Source organism: Amphiura filiformis, chromosome 2 (assembly GCF_039555335.1).
Source record: "Amphiura filiformis chromosome 2, Afil_fr2py, whole genome shotgun sequence".
Lineage (NCBI taxonomy): Eukaryota > Metazoa > Echinodermata > Ophiuroidea > Amphilepidida > Amphiuridae > Amphiura > Amphiura filiformis.
The window spans coordinates 55,367,644-55,392,814 of NC_092629.1; the positions used below are offsets into that span (position 1 = coordinate 55,367,644).

At 38.9% G+C, this 25,171-nt stretch overlaps 2 protein-coding genes across 3 annotated transcripts; both read right to left on the bottom strand.

Annotated features, from left to right (window-relative positions):
• Positions 1-3,522: 3,522 nt before the first annotated feature.
• Positions 3,523-12,311, bottom strand: LOC140146410 (uncharacterized). The gene is made up of 2 exons (XM_072168251.1): positions 4,674-12,311; positions 3,523-4,065 (listed from the first exon to the last, which is right to left on the bottom strand). The coding sequence occupies exons 1-2, from the start codon at positions 12,216-12,218 to the stop codon at positions 3,979-3,981; spliced, it is 7,632 nt and encodes a 2,543-aa protein (XP_072024352.1). The 5' UTR covers positions 12,219-12,311; the 3' UTR covers positions 3,523-3,978.
• On the bottom strand, positions 12,268-20,043 carry LOC140146411 (uncharacterized). 2 transcript variants are annotated; one of them, XM_072168253.1, is made up of 2 exons: positions 19,874-20,043; positions 12,268-15,807 (listed from the first exon to the last, which is right to left on the bottom strand). In XM_072168253.1, the coding sequence occupies exon 2, from the start codon at positions 15,796-15,798 to the stop codon at positions 12,268-12,270; it is 3,531 nt and encodes a 1,176-aa protein (XP_072024354.1). In that variant the 5' UTR covers positions 15,799-15,807; positions 19,874-20,043. The 2 variants fall into 2 exon arrangements, with proteins under 2 accessions (XP_072024354.1, XP_072024353.1); XM_072168252.1 differs by having other exon boundaries at positions 12,268-15,812.
• Positions 20,044-25,171: the final 5,128 nt, after the last annotated feature.

Genomic DNA, 25,171 nt, shown 5'->3' on the forward strand with positions numbered 1-25,171 from the left:
TTAGCTGATTTATAAAGGTTTTGAGTCTCTGAAGCTCCAAATGGCAATTACAATGGGTTTTGTGACCATTTAGGGATCGGTCAGAACTTTCCATTACATTGTAAGTACCAGAAGTTTTCAAGTCGAGTGCTTTTCCACCCGATTCGCTGTAGAAGTGACGTACATGTAATAATCTGATGATACCATAGCAATAGATGAATACAATTTTTGAATATAACCCCTGCACTTTTGATCATGTCTGTCTGCAATCATATATTGAATACAATACAACTCTTTTCAAAGATACTAATCTTACAGGTGGGGGTTATCAGCATGATATTAATATTCTATAGAATTACGATCCAGGTCTGATGCATAGGTACTGTAAGAATGTTATAGTGCTGGGCAATTCAAAATTGTATTCATCTATTGCTATGGTAGTTAATCTGATGTCACTGTTACAGCAAATTGACTGATTTGCATTCTAAATTTGGGTAAATTTGTCCACATACCCAGTATTGGACGCTTTTTTGAAGAAGCCTATAAATTGCGGGGCTACTTGAGAATTTTTACGCGGCCTGGCGAGTTGGTGCTAAAAATGACAGAATTGGCAACACTGGTTATCACTTCTGTGTTCACGCTTGTATACGCCAACTCATGACACACAAAACAATTAGGTAATATACAAGATTAATAGTCAAATAGCACTTTCATTGTATCTTAAATATTAACATCACTATATAATTGCATTGGAATACTGCAGGTTGCTTTAATGGTTACGGGTGGATGTTCCGAAGGGAAATGGTCCGAAAACCCATGAACTTGGTTAATATATACCCTATCCTAGCCCTAATCCAAAACTTCACATAACCTAAACATAAGCCCTAATCCTAAAACTATTATCACCCTGACTCTATAACTCGTACCCTAATCCTAGCCTAACTGTATCACTAACACTAGACCAGGGCCGGATTTAGCATTGGGCCAGATGAGCCCGGGCCCAGGGCGCTTCACACACACTAGCCTTTTATGTAGCAATTTTTATGTTCATTTTTGGTTAAAAATAGTCTAACATTGAATCGCATATTAATTGTAAAATCAGCCGCCACTGTCGATAGTATACGTAAACAAAAACATGGCCACTTGACATGCTTGAGTGCACAATCTGCACATATCTTCCTCACAGTGTCTTTGGGGGCCTCCAAATTTTGGCCTGGCCCATGGCCTGCAAAGAGGTAAATCCGGCCCTGCACTAGACCCTATAATCCTATAACCTATATTAATGCCCAAACCCTTAAACTTTAACCCTGTTCATACTAATGACTCTGACTAATACAGGGATGTGCCCGTTTCAAACACAGACAAAAAATGACAAAAAGCTTAGTGCTTAGAAATCCTGATGGAAATCTGCCATACCCCTGTAAAAGATTTAAGAAGAGTCTTCCACAGTGGGAGTATGTATTTCAAACCGAATTGGCTAGGGCTTATCATTTTGAAACCCACACACCCCCTGTATAAGGTTTTACCTATAAAGTTTGTTTGGCTTATAATAGGCAAAAATTATTCGGTTTTGGTTACTGCGTGCATCAATAAAGTCCCAACCTATGCTCGCGTAAATTAACATAAAGTGTGCACCAGTCATGCATTATGCAACACATGCACATAACTAGCGTAAGTGCTGCGCTCAACCACGTGCATGCATATACTATATCAATTCACAATGTTATGAGTCGAATTTTTTTCGCCTATTATAAGTCACACAAACGTTAGCTATCTTTTTCCACAACTGGAGTAATTTCGAATACAAGTTAACTAGCTCATTTGTCCATTTCCACTGAAACCCATACTTCCTCTGTGGAAGACTTTAGTTATATCTTCTAATCCGGAGAGTGGATTTCAAATAAAATAGGCTTATCGTGTCGTACATTGAGAGATAACAATCTACCGTAAAAACTCGACAGTTAGCATATGTGCTTACTATCGAGCGCTTTTAAAACATGCAAAAATGAAGAGCCCCATCCCCAAGTGTAAAGGGTTTTGAGCAAATCTTCGATTCACATGGTTATACGAACAAGTAAACCTGCAAATGTGTGTCTCAACCCTATTACATGTAGCTCAGTTGGTAAAGCGCCAGACTTTGGTACAATTTCATGTTTTCAAAAGCGCTCGATAATAAGCACATATGCTAACTATCGAGCTTTTATGGTATGTAGGAAATGTGGCTTCCTGTAACCCATGTACATATGAACATTGATTCCAGATTTCACAACTGCATGCATACATGCAGTGACATCAACCATCTATCAAAAATTATACTATTTTGGTGTTCATGCATCCAAAAATGAAAGTCCCTGCTCCTTTGAGCGGCCATAACTTTGTGAACAATTCAATTAAGGGGTTGATCACCCACCTCAGATGGGTGACCGAGCCTTTAATGTAATCTAAATGTTTTCAGCTGCAGTTTGGTACTGGCCTTTACCAAACACAATCATAATAATTAAGATATTCATGATTAATGTGATTTGGTGCTATTTCAAAAGTTACAAATCCTCACAGATTATGCACGCCTAAAGTGTGTAGGGGCCAGCGTGGGTATTGATTGTTAGGAGGTATCTCTGAAAATATGGCTTATTAAATTTTTAAGTGCATTATGCATAAACATCTATCCTTTTACAAAATATTTGAGGCTGCAACTTTCTGGATCACACCATATTCCATCATTGATTTCTTGCTTATTCGGACACAAGTTTGGTATCATATCGCAGGTAATCGAATTCTTCACATGCTTATGTCAATTTTATTGCTTTATGTTAAATGTGCTCAAAGGTAACACTCAAAGTAAACTGGCCTCAAAAAGAAACTAATTTTTCACAAGGTCATATCTTAAAATCTTGTCTATAAAAATGAACAAAAATTACACACAGGATTACTTCAATACTCTACTCTTACTCTAAACACATGTCAGTAACCAAGCAGTTGTCCAACTGACACAACAGTAAAATGCACTGACATGGAACACCTTCCTGGACCACATTCACAGCCCAACAGATTTCTTTTGCTGGGTTCCAATTATACACCTGTGAATGTGGTCCCGGAAGCTGTTCCGTTGTCAGTGCATTTTACTGTTGTGTCAGTTGGACAACTGCTTGGTTACTGACATGTGTTTAGAGTAGAGTATTGAAGTAATCCTGTGTAATTTTTGTTATCATGTACAGGCTAATAATTGGTACCCAGCAAAAGAAATCTGTTGGGCTGTGAATGTGGTCCAGGAAGATGTTCCATGTCAGTGCATTTTGCTGTTGTGTCAGTTGGACAACTGTTTGGTTACTGACCAGTGTTTAGAGTAGAGTATTGAAGTAATCCTGTGTGCAATTTTTGTTCATTTTTATGGAGAGAATTTTAAGATATGACCTTGTGAAAAATTATAAGTTTCTTTTTGAGGCCAGTTTTAGTAGCGACTTTCATTTTTGGATGTGTTTATCTTTACAATTTTGGTGTCAAAGTGATGTAATAATCAGATTAACTGTACCATCGCAATAGATGAATACAATTTTTGAATAGATCACCCTGCACTACAAGCAGGATGCACTCATCACCTGTGTATGTCTGCACTCATAGATTGAATACAATACAGCTCTTATACTAATCTTACAGCTGCAAGTGATTAGCATTTCTTCGACATATATGGTTCAATACATAGGTACCGCATGAATGTTGTAGAGCAGGGCGATCTATTCAAAATTTGTATTCATCTATTGCTATGGTAATTAGTCCTGTTACATCATCACTTCGATGGTGAATAGTAGCATATTGTTAAAGGTGACATCAATCAATGATTACAGCATGGCATCAACACAAAATACTGCAGACATGCCAGGTTATAAACCAGGGCTTTCCAAACTTTGCCTCAACATCAGACTGCATGCACGTACAATACCTTGACACAAATGTGTATATTCCCTCATCAGTAACCTGGTAGAAAAGTTTGCTTAAAATACATCAATACCAGGATGAATTGGAGCGCCCTCTACCATACGGATCCCTGCGCCTGGAGAGGTATACATCTGATTCTTCTTGGTGATGAGCCTGTATCAGTGGAAAAAAATCAATATAAAATTTGCGGAATAATTCTGGAATACCCTGTGAACAAGTATAACCCTAACCCTAATCCACCCTAATTATAACCCCCCTAACCCACCCTAATTATAACCCCCCAACCCACCCTAATTATAACCCCCTAACCCACCCTAATTATAACCCCCTAAACCACCCTAATTATAACCCCCTAATTATAACCCTAATTATAACACTATCTAATCCTAACAACATGGGGTGCCCAGGGTATACCAGAATTATACCAAATTTGTTTTATAATTGTGTACTTTTCATTTCTAACAAAACCAACAGCCAGAGAAGATATTGTACCAATCCCAGAATCCTTTGCAACATGAGGCATCACCTCACTACATCAAAGGACACTCTGATTACTTTGGACATGTTATTATTAAAAATTATTTCAAATAATTAGTTTATAAAATAATCATGTTTTTTCCATTTCTTTTTTCATTCCAGTAAAACATTTTAAATAATATTTTGTACAAAAAAAAAAAACATTTTCCCGATAGGTCAGAGTGCAACGTGTCCCGCAATGCATCGCTAATTTTAATGCCGATTTAGCTTCAAGTACACCTTACCTGGTCATACAAATGGTATTGCTCCTCTCCATCTCCTCGGATAACTGTAGACAAGGCATTGTTGTAAACTAAAGCCTCATATTGCAGCCTTTGGAGGTAGTGATGCATTCTGACATATCTCCGTTCTGCTAATTCCTGCATCCGTCGATCGTGAGCTGCTTGCAAATTCCTGCGATAAACTGTTAGAGAATGCTGCTCCATACTCAAACTCATGGGTAATGGGGCTGGTCTGTCAACTTGTGGGGCTGAATAGGACTGGGAAGGTCTTCTGAAGACGGTTGGTCCATTATAAGGTGCTGAAGCATGTCTTGCTGGAGCATAGAATGAAGGTTCATTCCTGGGATAATTCTGTCTGTCATATCGTGCATGGGTCTGTGGATGGCTTTGTGTTCTTGATCTTTGGTAGAGACTGTGGGCTTCTAGATACCTTTGTCTTTGTGAGCATGGGATTGTGGAAGCTGTAGATGATCTAAAGGAACTCATCTCAACTGGGTGTACTTCCATTTCTGACATCTGTCTTTGTTCAGGCTCTCGGGAAGACGGTTTTGATTTGATTGCTGATGAGTTTAAGCCACTTTCTGTTGAATGCTTCTTTGCAGATGGGTTTGATGAGCTATTTATTGAAAGGTCTGTTGCAGCTGAACTTGTGTCCAATTTTGATGACTTTGTTGAAGCTGAGGTGAAGTCACTAACAGAAGACTTTGTTGCACCTGAGTTTGAGTCACTTTTGGCAGACATTATTGCAGCTGAGATTGAGTCATTTATTGAAGACTCTGTTTCAGATGAGGAGGAGTAACTTGTGGAGGGCTTTGTTGCCTCTGAGATGGAGTCACTTATGGAAGACATGATTGCAGCTGAGATGCAGTCACTTCTGGAGGGCTTTGTTGCATCCGAGTTTGAGTCACTTACGGAAGACATTATTGCAGCTGAGATGGAGTCATTTATTGAAGACTCTGTTTCAATTGAGGAGGAGTAACTTATGGAGGGCTTTGTTGCCTCTGAGTTGGAGTCACTTATGGAAGACTTTCTTGCAGCTAAGTTGGAATCATTTGGGGAAGACCTTGGTGTAACTGAGTTGGAGCTACATATGGAAGATGCTTTTGCAGCTGAGTTAGAGGTACTTATGGAAAGTTTTGCTGTAGTTGAGTTGGAGCCACACATGGACGACTTTGCTGCAGCTGAGCTGGAGTCACTTATGACTGCTGTTGTGTTGGAGTCACTCATGGAGGGCTTTGTTGCATCAGAGTTGCTGTCACTTATGGCAGACTTCGTTGAACACAAGTTTGAGTCACTTATGGCAGCCTTTGTTGAGCTACATATGCAATACTTTTCTGCAGCTAACTTGGAGTCACTTATGACTGCTGCTGTGTTGGAGTCACTTATGGAGGGCTTTGTTGCATCTGAGTTGGAGTCACTTATGGAGGGCTTTGTTGCATCTGAGTTGGAGTCACTTATGCTAGACTTTGTTGTAGCTGACTTTGAGTCACTTATGAAAGACTTTGTTGTATCCGACGGTGGGTTGGAGGCACTTATGGCAGCCTTTGTTACAGTTGAGTTGGAGCCACATATGGAAGACCTTTCTGCAGCTGAGTTGGAGTCCCTTATGGTGGGCTTTGTTGCATCCGAGTTGGAGTCGCTCATGGAAGACTTTGCTGTAGCTGAGTTGGAGTCACCTATGGAAGATTCTGTTCTAGCCAAGTTGGAGGCCCTAATGGGAGCATCTGTTGCTGTGTTGGAGACACCTATCATGGTGGCCTTTGTTGCAGTTGAGTTTGAATCACCTATGGAATGCTGTGTTGAAGCTAAGTCTAATTCCCTCACTGTGGGTTTCCCTGCAACTGAGTTTGTGTCAATCTTTGATGACTTTATTACACCTGAAGTCCTACTTCCAGCAACATGAGTATTATCTTGCGGATTCAGTTTTATATCCATAGATGTGACTTTCTTTTGTGAATAAAATGGTTCAGTTCTGGCAGCTGAGTCCCTAACTGGCCATAGTTCTAGTAAGGTTGGTGTAGCTTTTCTAAAGGCGGCATTCTTCTGTCCACAATCGCCAGAGATAGAATATGCAGGTATTGCTGCATTCATTTCACTGTCAATACTGTCTGGTTCAATGACAACAGAATTAATCACTGGTACTACAGGCAACATATATTTGTTATGGCAATTTGTTGAAGCTGAGTTTAAGTCACCTATGGAAGACTTTGCTGCTACTGTGTTGAAGTCATCTATGGAAGACTTTGTTGTAGCTGAGTTGGATGCACTTATGGGAGCAATTGGTGTAGTGTTGGAGTCACTTATGGGGGGCTTTATTGCAGTTGAGTTAGAGTCACCTACGTTAGGGTTTCCTGCAGGCATACCCGATTCTCTTACTGAGGCTTTTGTTGCAGCTGTATGACTTAGTTCCAAGTTATCATCATGCTGTACTAAGACGTTGGAAGCAGAAATCTCTGTCTGTATTTTATCTGCCTCAGGAGCAGATTTGATGTTATCATTCTCTGAAGGCCTACATGTTCTGGCAGCAACATGGGTATCATCTTGTGGAGTCTGTTTAATATCCAAAGATGTGACCATCTTTCGTGAATAAAACGGTTGAGTTCTGGCAGCTGAGTCCCTAACTGGCCATAGTTCTAGTAAGGTTGGTGTAGCATCTCTAAAAGCATTCTTCTGTGCAGGAACTCCAGCGATAGAATATACAGGTGTTAATGTATTCAGTTCACTGTCAACACTGTTTAGTACAATGAAAACAGAATCAACCATTGGTACCACTGATTTTGGCAACATGTCCCTGTTATGGGAATTTGTTGAAGCTGAGTTTGAGTCACTTATGGAAGACTCTGCTGCTGCTGAGTTTGAGTCACTTATTAAAGAGTTTGTTGCAGCTGAGTTTGAGTCACTTATGGAAGAGTTCGTATCAGCTGAGGTGGTATCACTTGTGGAAGGGTTTGCTGCTGCTGAGTTTGAGTAACTTTGGGATGAGTTTGTTGCAACTGCTGTGGAATCACCTGTGGAAGGGTCTCCTGCTCCTGAATTGGAGTCACTTATGGAAGACTCTGTTGCTGCTGAGTTTGAGTCACTTATGGAAGACTCAATTGCTGCTGAGTTTGAGTCCCTTATGAAATAGTTTGTCGCAACTGTAGTGGAATCACTTATGGAAGAGTTTCCTGCTGCCAAGTTTGAGTCACTTACGGAAGACTCTGTTGCTGCTGAGTTTGAGTCACTTATGGAAGACTCTGTTGCTGGTGAGTTTGAGTAACTTAAGGAAGAACTTGTCATAGCTGTGGTGGAATCACTTATGTGAGGGTTTCCTGCTGCCAAGTTTGAATCACTTATGGAAGATTCTGTTGCTGCTGAGTTTAAGTCACTTGTGGAAGACTCTGTTGCTGCTGCGTTTGACTCACTTATGGAAGAATTTGTTGCAACTGTGGTGGAGTCAATTAATATGGAAGAGTTTGTTGAAGCTGACTGAGTTGAGTTTGGGTAACTAATTGCTGGCTTAGTTGCAGCTAAGTTTGAGTCACTGATTGCTGGCTTTGTTGCAGCTGAGTGTAAGTCACTTCTTGACATGTTTGGTGCATCTGAATTGGTGTCACTCACCGAAGCCTCTACTAGAGTTGATTTTGAGTCACTTTTGGAAGGCGTTCTTGCATTTGAGTTTGAACCAATAATTGTTAGCTTTGTTACAGCAGAGCCACATTTTGACATTTTGCTTGCACATGAGGTGGAGGCATTTTTTGTTGCAGCTGAGTGGGCATCACTTATGGGAGGCTTGGTTGTAGCTGACTCTGACTGTTGTAGCTTTATTGGCTTCTTTTCTGCAGCTATGTTTGAATCATTTGATTTCATTCCTAAAGGCACTGCTGCTACTGAGGTTGTGTCACTCACTGATGACTCAGTTACAGATGAGTTTGAATTATCTTTAGAAGGCTCTGTGGTTGATTCCGTTTCCAAATGCTTCTTTGGAGATGAGTTTGATCCTCTTACTGAAGGTCTTGTTTCAGCTGAGTTATTGTCACCTACTGATGCCTGTGTTACAGACAAGTTCAAGTTACCCATTGAAGACTTCATGTTAGCGGAATCTCTTATGTGAGTCTTCTCTGTTGATAAGTCGCCTTTCCTTTGGAGCATTCGGTACAGCAACCAAGCACTCTTGTTAGTGTCACTTGTAGAAGGCTTTGATTGTCTTACTGAGGGTTTTGTTGCAGCTGTATGAATTGGTTCCATGGTATCCCCATGTTGTACTAAGAATTTGGAAGTAGAAAGCTTAGTCTGTGTTTTATTTGCCTCAGGAGCAGGTTTGATGTCATCGTTCTCTGAAGTCTTACTTCCAGCAACATGGGTATCATCTTGTGGAGTCTGGTTTATATCCATAGATGTGACCCTCTTTCGGGAATAAAATGGTAGAGTTCTGGCAGCTGTAGCACCAACTGTCAACAGTTCCCAGTCAATACTCATTGGTTCAATGGGAACAGAACCAACCACTGGTACCACAGATGTTGCTGCTGAGCAAGAGTCACTTATGGAAGGCTTTGTTACAGCCAAGTTGGTGTCACTTATGGAAGACTTGGTTGCAGCTAAGCTTAAGTTGCTTATGGAAGGCTTTGTTGCAGCCAAGTTGGCAATACTTATGGACGACTTAGTTGCCGCTGAGGAGCTGCTTATGGAAGGCTTTGTTACAGCCAAGTTGGCGTCATTCATGGAAGACTTTGTTACAGCCAAGGTAGAATCGCTTATGGAAGGCTTTGTAGCAACAGAGCTGGAGTCACTTCTGGAAGGATCTGCTGCAACCGATGTTGAACCACTTATTGAAATCTTTGTTACAGCCAAGTTGATGTCACTTATGGAAGACTTGGTTGCACCTAAGGTGGAGTTGCTTATGGAAGGCTTTGTTGCAGCCAAGTTGGTGATACTTATGGACGACTTAGTTGCCGCTGAGGAGCTGCTTATGGAAGGCTTTGTTACAGCCAAGTTGGAGTCATTCATGGAAGACTTTGTTACAGCCAAGGTAGCATCGCTTATGGAAAGCTTTGTAGCAACAGAGCTGGAGTCACTTCTGGAAGGATCTGCTGCAACCGATGTTGAACCACCTATGGAAATCTTTGTTACAGCCAAGTTAGTGTCACTTATGGGAGGCTTTGTTACAACCAAATTGGACTCACTTATGGAAGGCATTGTTGCAGCAGAGCTGAAGTCACTTATAGAGGACCTTGCTGCAGCTAATGTTGAATCACTTATGGAAGTCTTTGTTACAGCCAATTTGGAGTCACCTATGGAAGGCTTTGTTGCAGCCAATGTGGAGTCACTTATGGAAGGAATTGTTGCAGCAGAACTGGGGTCACTTATAGAGGACTTTGCTGCAGGTAATGTTGAATCACTTATTGAAGTCTTTGTTGCAGCCAAGTTGGAGTCACCTATGGAATGCTTTGTTGTAGCTAAGGTGGAGTCACTTATGGAAGGCATTGTTGCAGCAGAACTAGGGTCACTTATAGAGGACTTTGCTGCAGCAAATGTTGAATCACTTATGGAAGTCTTTGTTACAGCCAAGTTGGAGTCACCAATGGAAGACTTTGTTGTAGCTAAGGTGGAGTCACTTATGGAAGGCATTGTTGCAGCTGAGCTGGAGTCACATATGGATGTCTTTGTTACAGCTAGGTTGGAGTCACTTATGGAAGGCACTGTTGCAACTGAGCTGGAGTCACATATGGATGTCTTTGTTACAGCCAAGGTGGGGTCACTTGGGAAAGTCACTGCTGCAGCTGATGAATCACTCATGGAAGGCTTTATTGCAGCTGACCTGGAGTGAATTATGGAAGAGTTTATCACAGGTAAGTTTGAGTCACTAATTGCTGGCTTAGTTGCAGCTGAGTGTAAGTCACTTCTTGACCGTTTCAGTGCAACTGACTTGGAGTCACTCACTGAAGGCTTTACTATAGTTGAGTTTGAGTCACTTATTGAAGGCTTTCTTGCATCTGTGTTTGAGCCAATAAGTGTTAGCTTTGTGGCCACAGAGTCACTTTGTGACAGTTTTGTTGCACATGAGGTAGAGTCACTTACTGAAGATTTTGATGAGTTTGAGTCACTTATGGAAATCTTAGTTGCAGCTGAGTCTGGGTCACTTATCGACACATTTATCGACTCATTTACTGAAAGCTTGATGTCAGTCATTGATGACTCAGTTACAGCTGAGTCTGAATCATCTATGGAAGGCTTTGAGGTTGATTCCCTTACTGAAGGCTTCTTTGGAGATGAGTTTAATCCTCTTACTGAAGGTCTTGTTTCAGATGAGTTATTGTCACTTATTGATGCCTGCGTTACAGAAAAGTTCAAGTCACCTATTGAAGACTTCATCGTAGCTGACTTTGATTCACTGCATGTATTTGAGTTCGAGTCACTCCATGAAGGTTTTTGCTCACATGAGTTTGAATCTCTTGTTAGAATCTTCTCTATTAACTGACTCTCCTTTTCGAGCATTTGGTCCATCAACCAAGCACTCTGTTTAATGTCACCTTTGTCGTCATCACCACATCCTCCATATACCTGAGAAACATGTGCCATAATCTTTGCAAGATAAATGGTTGCATAGCCACAAAGACAACATCTGTAAGGCCTTTCGCCAGTGTGCAATCTGCTATGTATCAGACTTGTTTCATGCTCATCAAACATCTTATCGCAGAATAGGCAAGGAAATCTGCCATGATATTTCTTTGATTCTCTCTTTATTCTTGGAGCCAATGCCTTCTTCTCCACTGCTCCAACTTGATACACAAACTGGTTTTCAGGTTGCTGGTTGGGAGTACTTGACACTTCCGTCTTGCAGCTGCCTTGTGATGTATCTCTCTCACTTAGCAAGACATTCGTCTTCTTTCTTTGGACTCTTTCAGCTCTGCTTATTCTACTTTCTGATGTCTTTCTATGTCTATCACTTGCTTCCATTCCAAATTCTGCTGTTGTATCAATTAACTCCATGCTACCTCTATCTACTGTTCTCCTCATTGAACCGGCCTCCTTGTTATTTACTTTGGAGGTCCTCACTGGCCTGGCATCTCTATCCACAATGGACCAGTCACTTACATCTTGACTTCTCTTTGGGCATGTGATGATACATCTCCTATGGTTGTTCTTAATATGTGCAACAACGAGTGGTTGTATAGACGCCTTGTAGTCACATAAATTACAATGATAAGGTTTCTCTTTTGTATATTGACGAAGATGCTGCTTAAACTTCGTATAACACAAGAAACTATGTGCACAGTAAGGGCATTTGTAGTGTCCGTTGACCTTTTCACATTTACCATCCATCTTGAATTTTGTCCGTTCAACTTTAGATCTCAGCGTATACAACTCCTTTAGTTTAACTCTATCAATTGTCTGCTGCTTCACATGACCTTTAACCTCACTGTCAAATCCTGTAGCAAACCCACAGAAATTGCAAACATAAGGTTTATGTCCGCTGTGCTCTCGAAAATGATCCACAGTTAATTCCACTGTTGCAAAGCATTGCCCGCATTGTGGGCACTGGAGTTGTCCAGATCGCTTTAAGTCCATTTCAATGGCTTCTTCACAGAATGTAGGGACAATGGAAAATCCGATCCGTTCAGTATCGCCTTGAATATGGCAGCCTTCCTCTTGATCCAAAGTATGAAGAGTCACTGGTACTACTCTGTGAGCTTACATATCCATCTGTACTTCCTTTGCGGATACCAAACCATTGAGGTGGTTTACGTAGCCTCCGTACTGGGGGAATCTCTGGCATGTCATTTTCACACCATTCCTTTTCAGTCCCACCTCTTTCATTACCTTCCCCAAAGATGCTGTCATTATCAATGCTACATGAAAACCCTTCAGAACATGTAGATGCCAGTTCAGCCTCATTCTCATAATCTGGTACTGGTAATGCAAGCTCTGTGTGTTTCTTCATCTTAATACTATCAGTGCTTCTCACACTTGGATCATTCTTCATTTCCTCATCTCTTTCACCATCATCGATACCAGCAGCAGGTTCTTCCTGGTTAAAAGATGTGCGTAGAATGGGCGTAGAACAAGTTATCCCTGACTCTCCAAACTCCTGGTATCCATCAGTCTCAAAAACATCCCCATCTTTATTAGCATCATCACAACTGCTATCTTCATCATCATCGCTTCTCTTTCTTCTACTCTCGTCTGCAACCGGCAAACTGCTCTTAGTTGGACTTTCGTTCTGTGAATTTGTTGGTATTCTGGTATCAATTTCTGCACCTGTTGTACCTCCGCTGTCCTCATCCAATCCTTCACTAACTAGCTTTGGTTTCCTGATCTTGTGTTTTATCATTATGTGGTTCTTCATCTCCCAACTACTCCCGGATCTTTGTGGGCAATGCAAGCAAGTGTATGGCTTTTCTTGATTCACCTTGCCACGAAAGAACATGTTGGGTCTGTAGCAATGCCTATACTTTATCTTGGTGTTAAAAACACACTTGAATCGCTTCACTGAGGATGACACATGTTTGCTGTACACATAATCTCCATCCTTCTTTGTTCTTTGTGGTACTTCTAACATGCTTCTCCCCTTTCTGTTCTTGTCTTTGTTCATATTTTTGTCTTGCAGTCTTGTTAATTCTTTTTCTGAGAATGCAGCAGTTTGCTCTTCAAAATCACCTTTCAGCTTCTTAAACTCTTTCCTTTTGACTTTTGCCGAATCGCTACATTCATCAGTAAAAAGACTATCCAAAAGTAATCTTTCACATTTTGTTTCACATTGTGGTGCATCAGATAAAGATTCAGAATCCGTGCTCATGACAACCCGATCCACCTGATTTCCACTATGGCTTTCTTTGACATGCTTCACCAAAGTGCATTTTAGGTAGCAGGTGAATGAACATTGACAACAGAAGAAGCTAGGTTCCTTCATGTGACTCCTGACATGTACTTCTATCCCAGCCTCTCTTCTGTGAGTAAAGGTGCAATTCTGGAAGGGACATCTCAGACGACCAGATGAGAGACGTTTCAAGGATTTTGATAACGCATTGCTAGTTCTTGTACGTCTTCTTGGATTGTCATTAACATCTGCTGTGTGATCATGCTCACGATGTTGGATCAGTTGACTGCTGGTGCTGCACACATAATCACATGACTTACAATGAAATGAGTTCTTTTCAGAGTGACCTCGCATATGCTGGATGACAATATTTTTGTGATAGAACTTCTTAGATACAGGGCAGGAGAATACTCCTGAAGAATTCACCACCGGTTTAGTTTGACAACTTGTATCTGATGAGAACATTTTATGTGTGGGTTCACACGACAGTTGAGGAGCGATTTTAGTATCATGTTTGCCTCTTCTCTGCATGTCATCAGAACAATCTGAAGAATTATGCTCGGCAGCAAGATCAGAAATACCTGAAAGACCACAATTATCTGCAGGGACAGAATGAATTCCTGAACCAGTTGTAACTGTACACTGAACGTCTCTATTTAATATGTCTTTGTGAATATGCTGAATATGGCCTTTAATATGTTGAAGACGTCGAGCTTTGTATCCACACAGCAAGCAATGATATGGTCGTATATCGGAATGGATTCGTTGATGAATGGTAACATGAACGAGTTGTGTACTTTTGTAACTACAATGCCTACACTTGTATACGCCACTTGTCTTATCTTTCACAGGCTTGTATTTATGCTCTGTGTTATCAGGAACATATTTGTAGCACCGTTTCATATTTCCTGTTGGTTTGGCTTGTAAAAAACCAGACTTGGATTCACCATCTTTGATTCCATTACGAGAATGTGTGGGAACTTTTAACCTTCTCAAGAAACTTGCAGGACATTCACTTTGTTGGCAGGATTTTGGGGCATTGACTTTGCTAGATCCACGAGGATGGCCTTGGGAAGATCTGTTGACATTCTTCCTGAAAGCTGCAGAAGTTGCTCTTCTACAAGGCTTCTTTCCAGTGTCTTTATTCCTGCTTGTGCTAGCACCTGGAGAATGCCCATGGACAGATCTCTTGACACTCTTCCTGATGGTGGCAGAAGTTCCTGTTTGGCATGCATTCCCTCTGTTGTCTTTTTTCTTGCTTGAAGAATCCCCACGATTGGCATGGACAACCTGCTCATGTTTTAACAGGATGTGCCTTTTGATTTGTGTATGTTGTTTTGTTCTGTACACACATCGAAGGCAGTGGTATGGTCGAACACCTGTATGTGTCCGATGATGGACAGCAGCATTCTGCAATGCGGCACTTGAATGATTACAAAAATTACATCTATATAGGCCACTTGATTTATCTCGCAAAACTTTGTACTTCTGACGAGTCGTTTCTTGAACATATTTGTAGTGCTGTGAAATACTATTCCGTGCCTTATCATCCTCTGACATTTGAAGCTGATGAACATGTTTAATATGCCTCTTTAAATTGTGCAAGTTCTTTGCCTTGAAATCACATAGAAGAGAGTGAAATGGATGAACCTCTGTGTGGATTCGATGGTGCCTTTTAGCATTACTACGTTGTCGAGACAAGTGGCTGCAAAAATGACACACAAAATATCCACTTCGTATATCTTTCTTACATCTGTACTTTTCTTTGTCTGTTTCTGGCACAAATTTGTACAGCGAAGTGAACTCATCATCTTCTGATATATTGATGGTATCGACATATGTCTTACATTGTTTGCCAGCAAGTTGGCCAACATCATTGGAAGGCTCATTTTTCTTAAAGTCCGTCGCCAATGACTTGTTACAAGATTCATCCCTGAATGAGGTTTTTGACGGCTCCTCTACAGGGGACTTTTTGGAAGTCACATCATGCTGTGAATCTGTTGCAGTAAACCTTACGGAAGACTTGTCGTTCCATGTGTCATTTGTGGGTGCACTTTGAGAAGGCTGCAATGGTAATGCTTCTGATGCAACATCACTGGTATCCTTGCCAGCTTGCTTTGCAGGAAATGCACCAGGTGTGTCTGTTGTAGACGACACATGGACATCATTTATGTCTTCTGCAGTCTCTTGCTGCCATTTGCTCACACTCTTAGGTGGTACCCCACTGACTTTATTCCCCCCATGCTTCACCAACATGTGAGTCTTAAGCTGGTGTGAATTGCGGAAGGAGTAGTTCACACACTGGGGACACTTAAGCAATGCTATTGACATCTTTGAGTCCTGTCCTGCAATGAGATAAAATAATTACATAAACATTAGGAAATGAAGCTGCTATCTTTGTTGAAATACCGTGAATGGTTAAAATATTTCATAAGGGTCAATCCATATCAAAGTTTCACATTGACCCTCTTGGAATTGCCTGATATGCTCACGCTATATTCCCAATATGCCAAAATGCAGAAATTTATCCAATGAAAAATAAAATCACAAATATATTGGTTGCTAAGAAACAGCCCCACCTAGCAACCATCAACAGCTTTTCCCCTTCAATATTTGGTAGTCATTTTGTCACATAAAGTAATGAAAGATAGAATCAAACAATGTGCCCTTTGTGATAAATGCATGAGAGTGTCCACGCATGGAGTACATGGTCCAAAGCTTATTTTAAGATGTGGAGGCATTTCAGATTTGACCCCTAGTGACCTCCAGGGATATAGCTAGCCCAAATTGAGTGCCGGCTAATTTTACTATCCAATTAGAGTGCTGGCTCAGGGCACAATCTTTTTAGCGAACATGAAGGATCAGGGAATAGGCTAGGGGGTATACCCCCGAAATGTATTTTGGTTTTTACTCTTTATGATGAATAAAACATTTGTGGGGAAAAACATATTTAAAAAAAAATTCTTATTTTTTTTTAGTGCCGGTCGGCGCCAGTCCATGCCGGTTACCCCCGACTGGTGCCGACCGGCGTGGCTATAACCCTGCACACGGGGGGAAAAAGGTAAAATGCTCCAATCTTTTCGACAGATACAACAGATTATTCGTCTGATCACAAGGATTTCAAAAATGTTTGTGCTATCTACGACCTATCATTACAGAGTTATTCTACAAAAACCTCATTTTGGGGTAAAAATGGTACATTTATTATAATGTACAGGGGTAAAAATTTCAACTTACTCTGATTTGACACAAAAATGGTGGTAAATTGTCCGTTTAGCTGACACAAATCATAAAAAGAATAGTTTTGCATATGACAGTGTTAACCTACTGAGATATAGGTTAAAAATGTCAAATGCCATTGGCTGGCCATAGGGCCCCTGTTGACCATTGACGTCCATTGCAAATAAAAAGTAATGAGTACATTTTAGATGCAAAGTACTATAGGCCTACTGTTATACATGTAGTATTTCTTGATTCTTATATCAAGACAAACAATTTGCCACCAATTTTGGCAAAATAGGAGCAAATTGAAATTTTTACCCCTGTACAACCAAAGTGATGTTACTCAACTACAATTATGCGGTTCATAATTATGGTGGCCCCACAATAGTGGTTGGTAAATATAAAGGATACTATCACAAGACCAAGTTTGAAGTTGATGGGTGATTGTGTTTAAGCTGGAGAGTGGATTAATGGAAATGTAGGCAAAATATGCAAATGAACTCATTAAACATTCATAAATATGCAAATAAAATGACACAAAACTATTCAACACATCAGGCCAGTCACCATGTCCTATCATCGTACCCAGTTTGATATAAAATTGGACGGATTGAGCGTGATACCTGAATTTATCGGTCGAGCTAAGAGTTTTCAAATATTTGTGATATTTGAAAACTCTAGCGAGATCGATAAATTAAGGTATCATGTGAAAGTATCCGTCCAATTTTATCATTATTATGTCTTCATAATCTTTTTTGGTCAAAAACATGATTTTTAGTAAAAAACATGACTTTGCTTTAAAATGTAATTTCTTTTCAAAAATGTGTTTGGTCAAATGTGTGATTTTGGTCGAAAATGTGATTTTTGGTCAAAAATGAGGTTTTTGTAGAATAACTGATCAGACAAATAATTTGCTGATCTGTTGACAAGATTGGAACATTTTCAAATTTTTATCCCTGTGTTCATTGCAACTCATAACAGTAAAATACTTGGTACAAGAGCACCAATGGTGCTGTAGCATAGCCATGCATAGCTATGTATAGCCATGCATAGCTATGTATGGCCATGTATAGCCATGCATAGCTATGTGTAACCATGTCATAGCCATGTATGTATACAGGGCGGCCAACTTTGAAAAACACATTTAAGTATTCTCAAACCTCAAAATCACCATAGTGCTGTGATCAAGCACAAATCAAGATTTTGAAAATATACTTACGGTTCTCAAGATATTTATTTATTCAAGGCATTTATTTATTTGTACCTTTTGCTTGTCGAGTATCCTTTGATTTTATTTTGTTTAATACAGTTTTGTTTGTATATTTAATGTCTTGGATGCACCATCGGATCGATGAGTGTCACTGATGTAAACGCAATTTCCAAATGAAAACTTGAAACTTAAAAACTACAACACTTTCATGGTAAATGAAATTATTTAAAACAAATAAAATTAAAATTTTGCACACACAACTAATTTTCCTGACTTCATATTTCGAACGAGTGCTCCCTTCAATCTTCAGAACAGGGAAAGGCCACTAGCCTAGTGTTACCCCCAGCACTTCCCTGTTCAGACTTTCTGTTTGTCTGTTTTGTAATGTCAGAGAAAAAATGGTCCCATATACTGATATACTAGGCACTGAACAAGTGCTAGTCAAAAGGACATTTCACTTCGAGTAAATGTTTACATAACTGATTGGGTTTGGTGACTCTTCAAGATGCTTGATAATTAAATAGGTGTAAATGAGTGAGATGTTTGTTCATAGTCAGGGTTGCCAACCAACAATTTGGTAGCCAAATTAGTTCTGAATATGCACTAATTGGGAGAATTTGAGACACTACTTGCTCATGGCTCGTGCACAGAATTAAGGGCCTATAGACAGCACGAGCCCAATTGGTGCTTTATCTATTGACTTGCGAATGTAAGGCAAAGCAACACTGACAAGCAAACATTGAAGCCGCACTGAAGCAATAAAATTCAACATCTCTTTTACAAAATCACCAGATCAAGGAGTCTGAACAGTGTTTGTAATATGATCAGCACCACAAACAGTCTGCAAAGGAGACTATTCTATGAAATTTGGTAAAAATTTTCTTAACAAAATGCTCCAAAAATCACACTTTCCGTCCGAATTTTCCTAGCTAAATAAGTAACAATCATGAACAATCATGCAAAGATCGCCCCCTCAAATTACCAGCTCCATTGCTCAAACGATGTAGCAAGAGAAAGTAAAAAACATACAGAAATCTGGATCATGCCTATAGTTCATTGCTTGCGCAATGAGCTAATAAAAACAAACTTGCTTAGTGTCCATTTTACTAGAATGAAAATTACTTGCTTTGAGTTCTTTACTCAGTAATATCACATACATTTGTGAACATCGATCCATATTCATAACCTCAGTAATATACGCGAAGCCTGTAATCCAATCAAAAGAAATTGATTGCCTGACCGCGCACTTATTGCGAGGTCATTAATAACTCACAATGAGTCCGGAAGCGCACCAATGACTTCTGCGCACGTGTGCGTGCATAAGCTACACGTTATGACAACGCACACGCCTACGCCATGCCTTCGCGCTTCTGTGATTGGTAGCTCTTGTTGTCGGCGCGAATGTTATATTCGCCTGGTTGATTTTTTTGTAGGGTAGGTTACAACAATGATTAAAACTGGTTATATTTAACAGCGTTTTATGGCATAAAATAACATAAAATGCCATTTTGATTTGTTCAAAATATTAGATCTGACGTAATGAATGACAATAATAACTGTGCACCATCTATTTTGAGGTCATTGTGTGAAATTGTCGGGATTTGTTTTGGGCCTCGGTAAAAATACCTCAGCCCAAAACAAAACCCTCCGATTTCACACAATGACCTCAAAATAGATGGTGCGCAGTTATTATTGTCTAATCAAAAGGCAGCACTTGTCGGCTGCTTCATGTACCCATTTTTACATATACAGTAGTTATGAATAAATACCAGATTCATCTGGAGTGGAGGTCACATCAAATCTTCACCATTAAGTCACATGGTGTAGGAATGTTCTCTGTATTCCTAAACCATGTGACGTAGGGATGATTTGATGTGACCTACACTTGAGATGAGTCTGGTATTCCAAACTATTATGTAGCAGTCGACAAGTGCATTCTTTTGATAGGTATCACATTTGTCTATTTTACAATACCTTGGAGAGTGGAGGAGTCCTAGGATAACAATGCCACACAACAGTGTCAACAGGTGCAGTACCCCATACTAATATCTAGAGTTCCTATGGCAAGTCTGGATATGCAGCTACAACACTGTTAACAGCAGCCCATAGATCTCGAGTTCCTGGCAAATCTGGATATTTAAAGCTCTACTACCTGCATGTACAAAAATCAAATCAAGTATGGCTCATTACATATGATTAAAAAAATTTGCATTTAAAAAAAAATGCATTGAACAGGTTAAGATAAAAGTCATACACGCTAACATACATGTATCAGTCTAACCAAGGGGAATATGAAGCACCTTCATGGAAAAAAAAATAAAATTAGTCTTTGTACAAGTTCTTGAGATACATGTAGTCATGGTCCAAAATTGTGACTCTCTGCCAATGCCATGAAGAATGCTTCATCCACAAATCAATTCAAGAGCCTCATATTGAAAGGACATCTCTTCATTTTTCAATGCTGCCTAATGATTTTTTTTTCTTTCATGCTCCTGCTGCAACATGTAGGGTTCGCAGGTTTTTGCTGCAAGTGAAAAAAAAACGCGTTTTAACATCTCAAAACAAATTATTAAGTTACAAAAATAATTTCCTGAGTGTAACATGGCCAGGTTTTGTAATTACAAGAAATATATATGCCATATTAAGAAATTAAAGGCATAGTGTTTTTATTGCTGAAGTGCATTTAACCAAAATGTGTCATCAAATTCAAAACATTTTCATTTTCAGGATTAGATGAGATAAAAAATATATTGAATGATTCATTAAAAGTTTTGTGTTACTATTTATGAGCTTTCTGTGTTCCTTTTTAATATTTGAGTGATGGTCGCATGTCACAAGTTGGTACCCCAAAAAAGGTGGAGGTGCTACAATTTTCCAAATGTTGGCGAATGAAAAATGTCATATTGAACCAACCCCTTGTTCTATTGAGCTACTTTGGGTCTCATTTTAAAGCTAAAGAATAGGGCTAAAACTGTGTAAACTAGTACTGAAAAGTAAGTCAAACTAGATAAATGGCATCAGCTGGAATTTAAAATTGATGAGGTGGAGGAGCACGTGGATCAGGAAAATGTAAGATTTCCATAGTGTTGGTTTGAATAAATTATTGTATCTTCATAACCCCTTGTCATATTGAGCTTTTCAATGTCTCATTTTAGAGCCAATTACTCAAAGGAACAAGATTGACTTCAAAATTGATCAATTTCATATTCCATATTAGTTTCTCATTACATTTTGTACCACAGGTTGGCCTCTAAATGCACAGAAGTCAATGCAGTCATATGCTAAAACTGCCACTTAGGTCCATATCTCCTTTAATATTCACTGTATCATGATAAATACATTTCTGAAAGGAAATTGCACAAGGAAACTAATTTTTGCATTTTGAAAATGGTAGGAAGTAGTGTTGGGAAAATATGAATGATTAATTAAATTTTAATTAAAAAATATCAAATTTTTTGGCGCACCCTGTATATACTGGTTATTTCAGGCTTTCTTTTTAATATGCTTTTTTTTTAGTTACCATATTATACAAAAAAATAAAGCATAGAACCTACATACCTGTTTTGCAGAATGTTTGAGAGAAAAACCTTTTTTAGCCTTACATGTAGGAGAAACAATGGATAGGATAAAACAAGCTGGAAAGTCTAAAAATATCGTAACTTACAGTATAATGCTAGTTCAAGAATCAGATTGTACTTTATTGATTGGCCTATGATATTTAAATAAGTTTTTTAATCACAAGCATTAGTCTGTCTCAGGTCATTTCACATATGGCCAGATTCATAATCTCCGGATTATAAGCTTTTAAGATTATCCTTCTTTTAAATATTGGCTTTTGAACACCAAGTCAGGTAGCAATCCTTGCACAATAGATATTTGTGTGAGGATTGCTACCTCTCTTCTTGGTATTCAAAAGACAATATAGTCGGTTGGCTTACGTGATATTTTTCATATTTGTCAAATTTTTGGGTAGATTCTTGGCAACCATGTTTAAACACATCTAGAAACTCCACTGATTAAGGAAAAAATGGTTGCCAGTTTTTTCATTAACATTTAGAACCTCCATTTTGAATTTCAAAATGGCCGCCAATTTTTTTTTTAAATTCCAATTAACCATAACTGTTCATTCAAATAATTCATACAATAATTATTATATTTCATCTAAACTCATAATAAAGGTGTCAACGATTCATTAGAAACAAAATAAGAGCATTAAAATACTCAAAATTAGTCAAAATCCAAGATGGCCGCCATATTTTAGGCTTTTTTACGTAAAATGCCATAACTTTTGAAGCAATGGACATATGAAGATGGTTTTGATGGCTAACCATATGTTTTGGCATATGAGGATTCCAATAATATCAATGTATTTATGATTGGAACATGTTTTACTCGCATCAGAACTTTTCCTGTATCTGCTTCACGCATTACAATACGTTGCAATCTCGCCGTGATTTGATAGTATATTCACTATGCAAATAACCACTTTCCTTGATCCACAGTGTATCGGGGACTAACCCTTATGCCAAATAGCTCTCCCAATTTTCCGTGCTGAACGCCACACTTGCCACCTCCCAGTAACCATCAAAGGAGGTGCTACATGTTTCCCGTGTGTGGGAATTTCTAGCGCCTTGTGTATAATATGTGTATTTGCCAAATGCCAAATATGGACATCATGACCAATATTCAGTGCATAGTAACTATAGGGAAATAACCGGATGGTGTCTAAATTTGGTTAGAATATACCTTATGGTCGAAACTATCGAGTGAGTTTGATATTTTTTATAAATGAACTGTAGTATGAATGGCAGCATGCCATCATCCACATCCACATTCACTACGAAACAGTGAAATGCTTGGTTGAAATTAAATCAGGTACCCGTGTCGGTTTTGTAAGTTTTTAAATTTTTTTGCATGTAATATGAAGATAACATATTCAATCAATATATTCATTGGTGGTGTAATGTTCATACAGCTGTCACCTTCCCCACCACACTTGCAAATTTGGTACAGATCACATTGTTTCCTATGCATTGGGCACCTTCTCGAGCACTTTGATTTCTCACAGTTACACCTGATGAGCTGCGGACCGGATTTGGAGCAACCTGAGAAAGAACCGTCAGCAGCTTGCTGTCTAGGCTCCACCACCCCAAGGTCAGATGTTCAAGATGAGTTGGGTTCAATACCATATCTTATAGCGCTAGATATTAGCCTGGACATAGGCACGGCGTATATGTTCAATCCAAATCGGTGGCAGTTTATCAACTCCTTGTTCATCTTTGAGTTGCTTGAACCAAAACCATGATCATCTTTGCTTGCCCAATGTGGACTCACTTGGGCAGAAAAGAGAGCAAAGAAACTTTTCACATCCATGTAGAACTTCATGGGATCCCCTTCGCCAAGACCAGCTGTGCTATCAAAATTGTGGGGCTTGCCTTCAGGAAAGTTGCAAAGCATATGCCTTCTTTCTCTTTCCTTGGATCACAGCCTGTAAGAGCATGCCAGTTGATCAAAACGGCTGATTTCTGTGGGCCAAGCTTGTATATGGTCATTTTCACGGTAAAGGGTGTAACTTTTGATTTTTAGGGTCAAAATTTCAAACCACTTCAATATGTTTCTGTTTACTGTAATCATGCATAGAAGCAACTTAAATTCCAGTAAAATAGTGTTTCAAGGCTTAAACCTTTTGATTTCTGATAAAAAATTTGACATTTCCATAACATTTTGGTTAAAATCTAAGAAAAATGTATTTTACATAAGCTCAGAAAATTATGACATGAAAGCTGGAATACATGTGAAATCCCATTCCAAAGTAAGTCAACAGATATAAGTTAAATTTTATACCATGTTTTGCTATGTTTGTAATTGCAATTTTGAAAATTTTTAACATCAAGGGTCATTTGCAATGGAAATTTCCCAACCTTAAACATATTTTTTAAGTTTTAATTGGGTTCCTAAAATAATTTAAATGTCTAACTTCATGTACAAATACTACTTGATGAAAGGAACCTCCCAGCCAAGTTTCACAGAAATTGGAGTTATTTTTAGAATTGGCAATTCAAGCGATTTGTGTTTCGGAGGCTTCAGTTAACAACACAGGTGATCATAAAAGTAAAATATTTGGCTAACTACTACAAGTTGACATGAAAAAATAGGTAAACAATATCACAATTACCAATTTTCATGCTTTGCTTCTAAGTATTGAATTTCAGTTGTGACAAAAATTAAATTATCACAGCAAGTCATTTTTTTGGTTTCGAGGCTTCATGTTTACAATGGTTAAACATGGCAGAAGTAGTTTTTTTGAAAACAACACTGTTGGGATCATCTAAGCTGTTATTTTCTTGTGTGTATTGAATCAATGATTCTATGCGGCAGATATTGCAGATTTATAACGTGATAATTTTTTCACCCATTTGTTAAGTATGGTGTTATTTGCATGTGAAGCCTCCGAAACGGGCTTTCTTGGATATCAGTATATTTTTCAAGCATTAACCATAATATCAATTTTTTTTAAATTTATGACATTCTGCACATATCATGCAACAATTACAATGCAGATATCAATATGGAACATACCAATTTAGATATGCATAGATGATAATTAAGTTTACTGTTGTTTCGGAGGCTTCATTTGTTTCGGAGGCTTCAATTGTTAACGGAAAGTTTGTATTGGGTCCCATTTTCAAACGGTGATATATATCTCCATGATTTAAAAACAAGTGACTTGAGGATCTACTTTGCTACATTTTGATAAATAGATTGGATGAGCTCTTTTATTTATATTTGCCCAAGCTTGCTGAACAGTTTGTTTCGGAGGCTTCAAAAAGTTAACGGAAAATCGGCTCTTTGAAGTCAAGATTTTATAAAAATTTTAAAAGCTTGCAAATCAACTAATTTTTGTTACCCATTTCAAGTTAAGATATCAACTGTTATGAATCAAGAAGAAGTGAAGAAATAACCAAGAATTATGAACCAAAGCTATACCCACAAAGTTTGTTAACAATTGTTAACGGAAAATGAAGCCTCGAAGCGACAAATATCAAGTCCGGTTCTCAAAAATACAGGGCTGTTCACAATTAAATCTAATGTGGCAGTGTTTACTGAACATATGACCGTACTTTCAGGATAAGAAAAATTATACATGAACTAACTGAAGAAAACACAGGGTTTTACAAAAATGTTACTGTTTTTTACAGTTTTTCAAAATGGCAATATTAGGTACATTTAAGCTTGCTAAAACTGAACGCAGTAACTCCGAAGATGATTATG

Coding starts and splice junctions, on each gene's coding strand:
- LOC140146410 (XM_072168251.1), bottom strand. CDS start 12,218: ATGGACTTAAAGCGATCTGGACAACTCCAGTGCCCACAATGCGGGCAA. Junction 4,066..4,673: donor AATACCATTTGTATGACCAG/GTAAGGTGTACT, acceptor CCACTGATACAG/GCTCATCACCAAGAAGAATC.
- LOC140146411 (XM_072168253.1), bottom strand. CDS start 15,798: ATGTCAATAGCATTGCTTAAGTGTCCCCAGTGTGTGAACTACTCCTTC.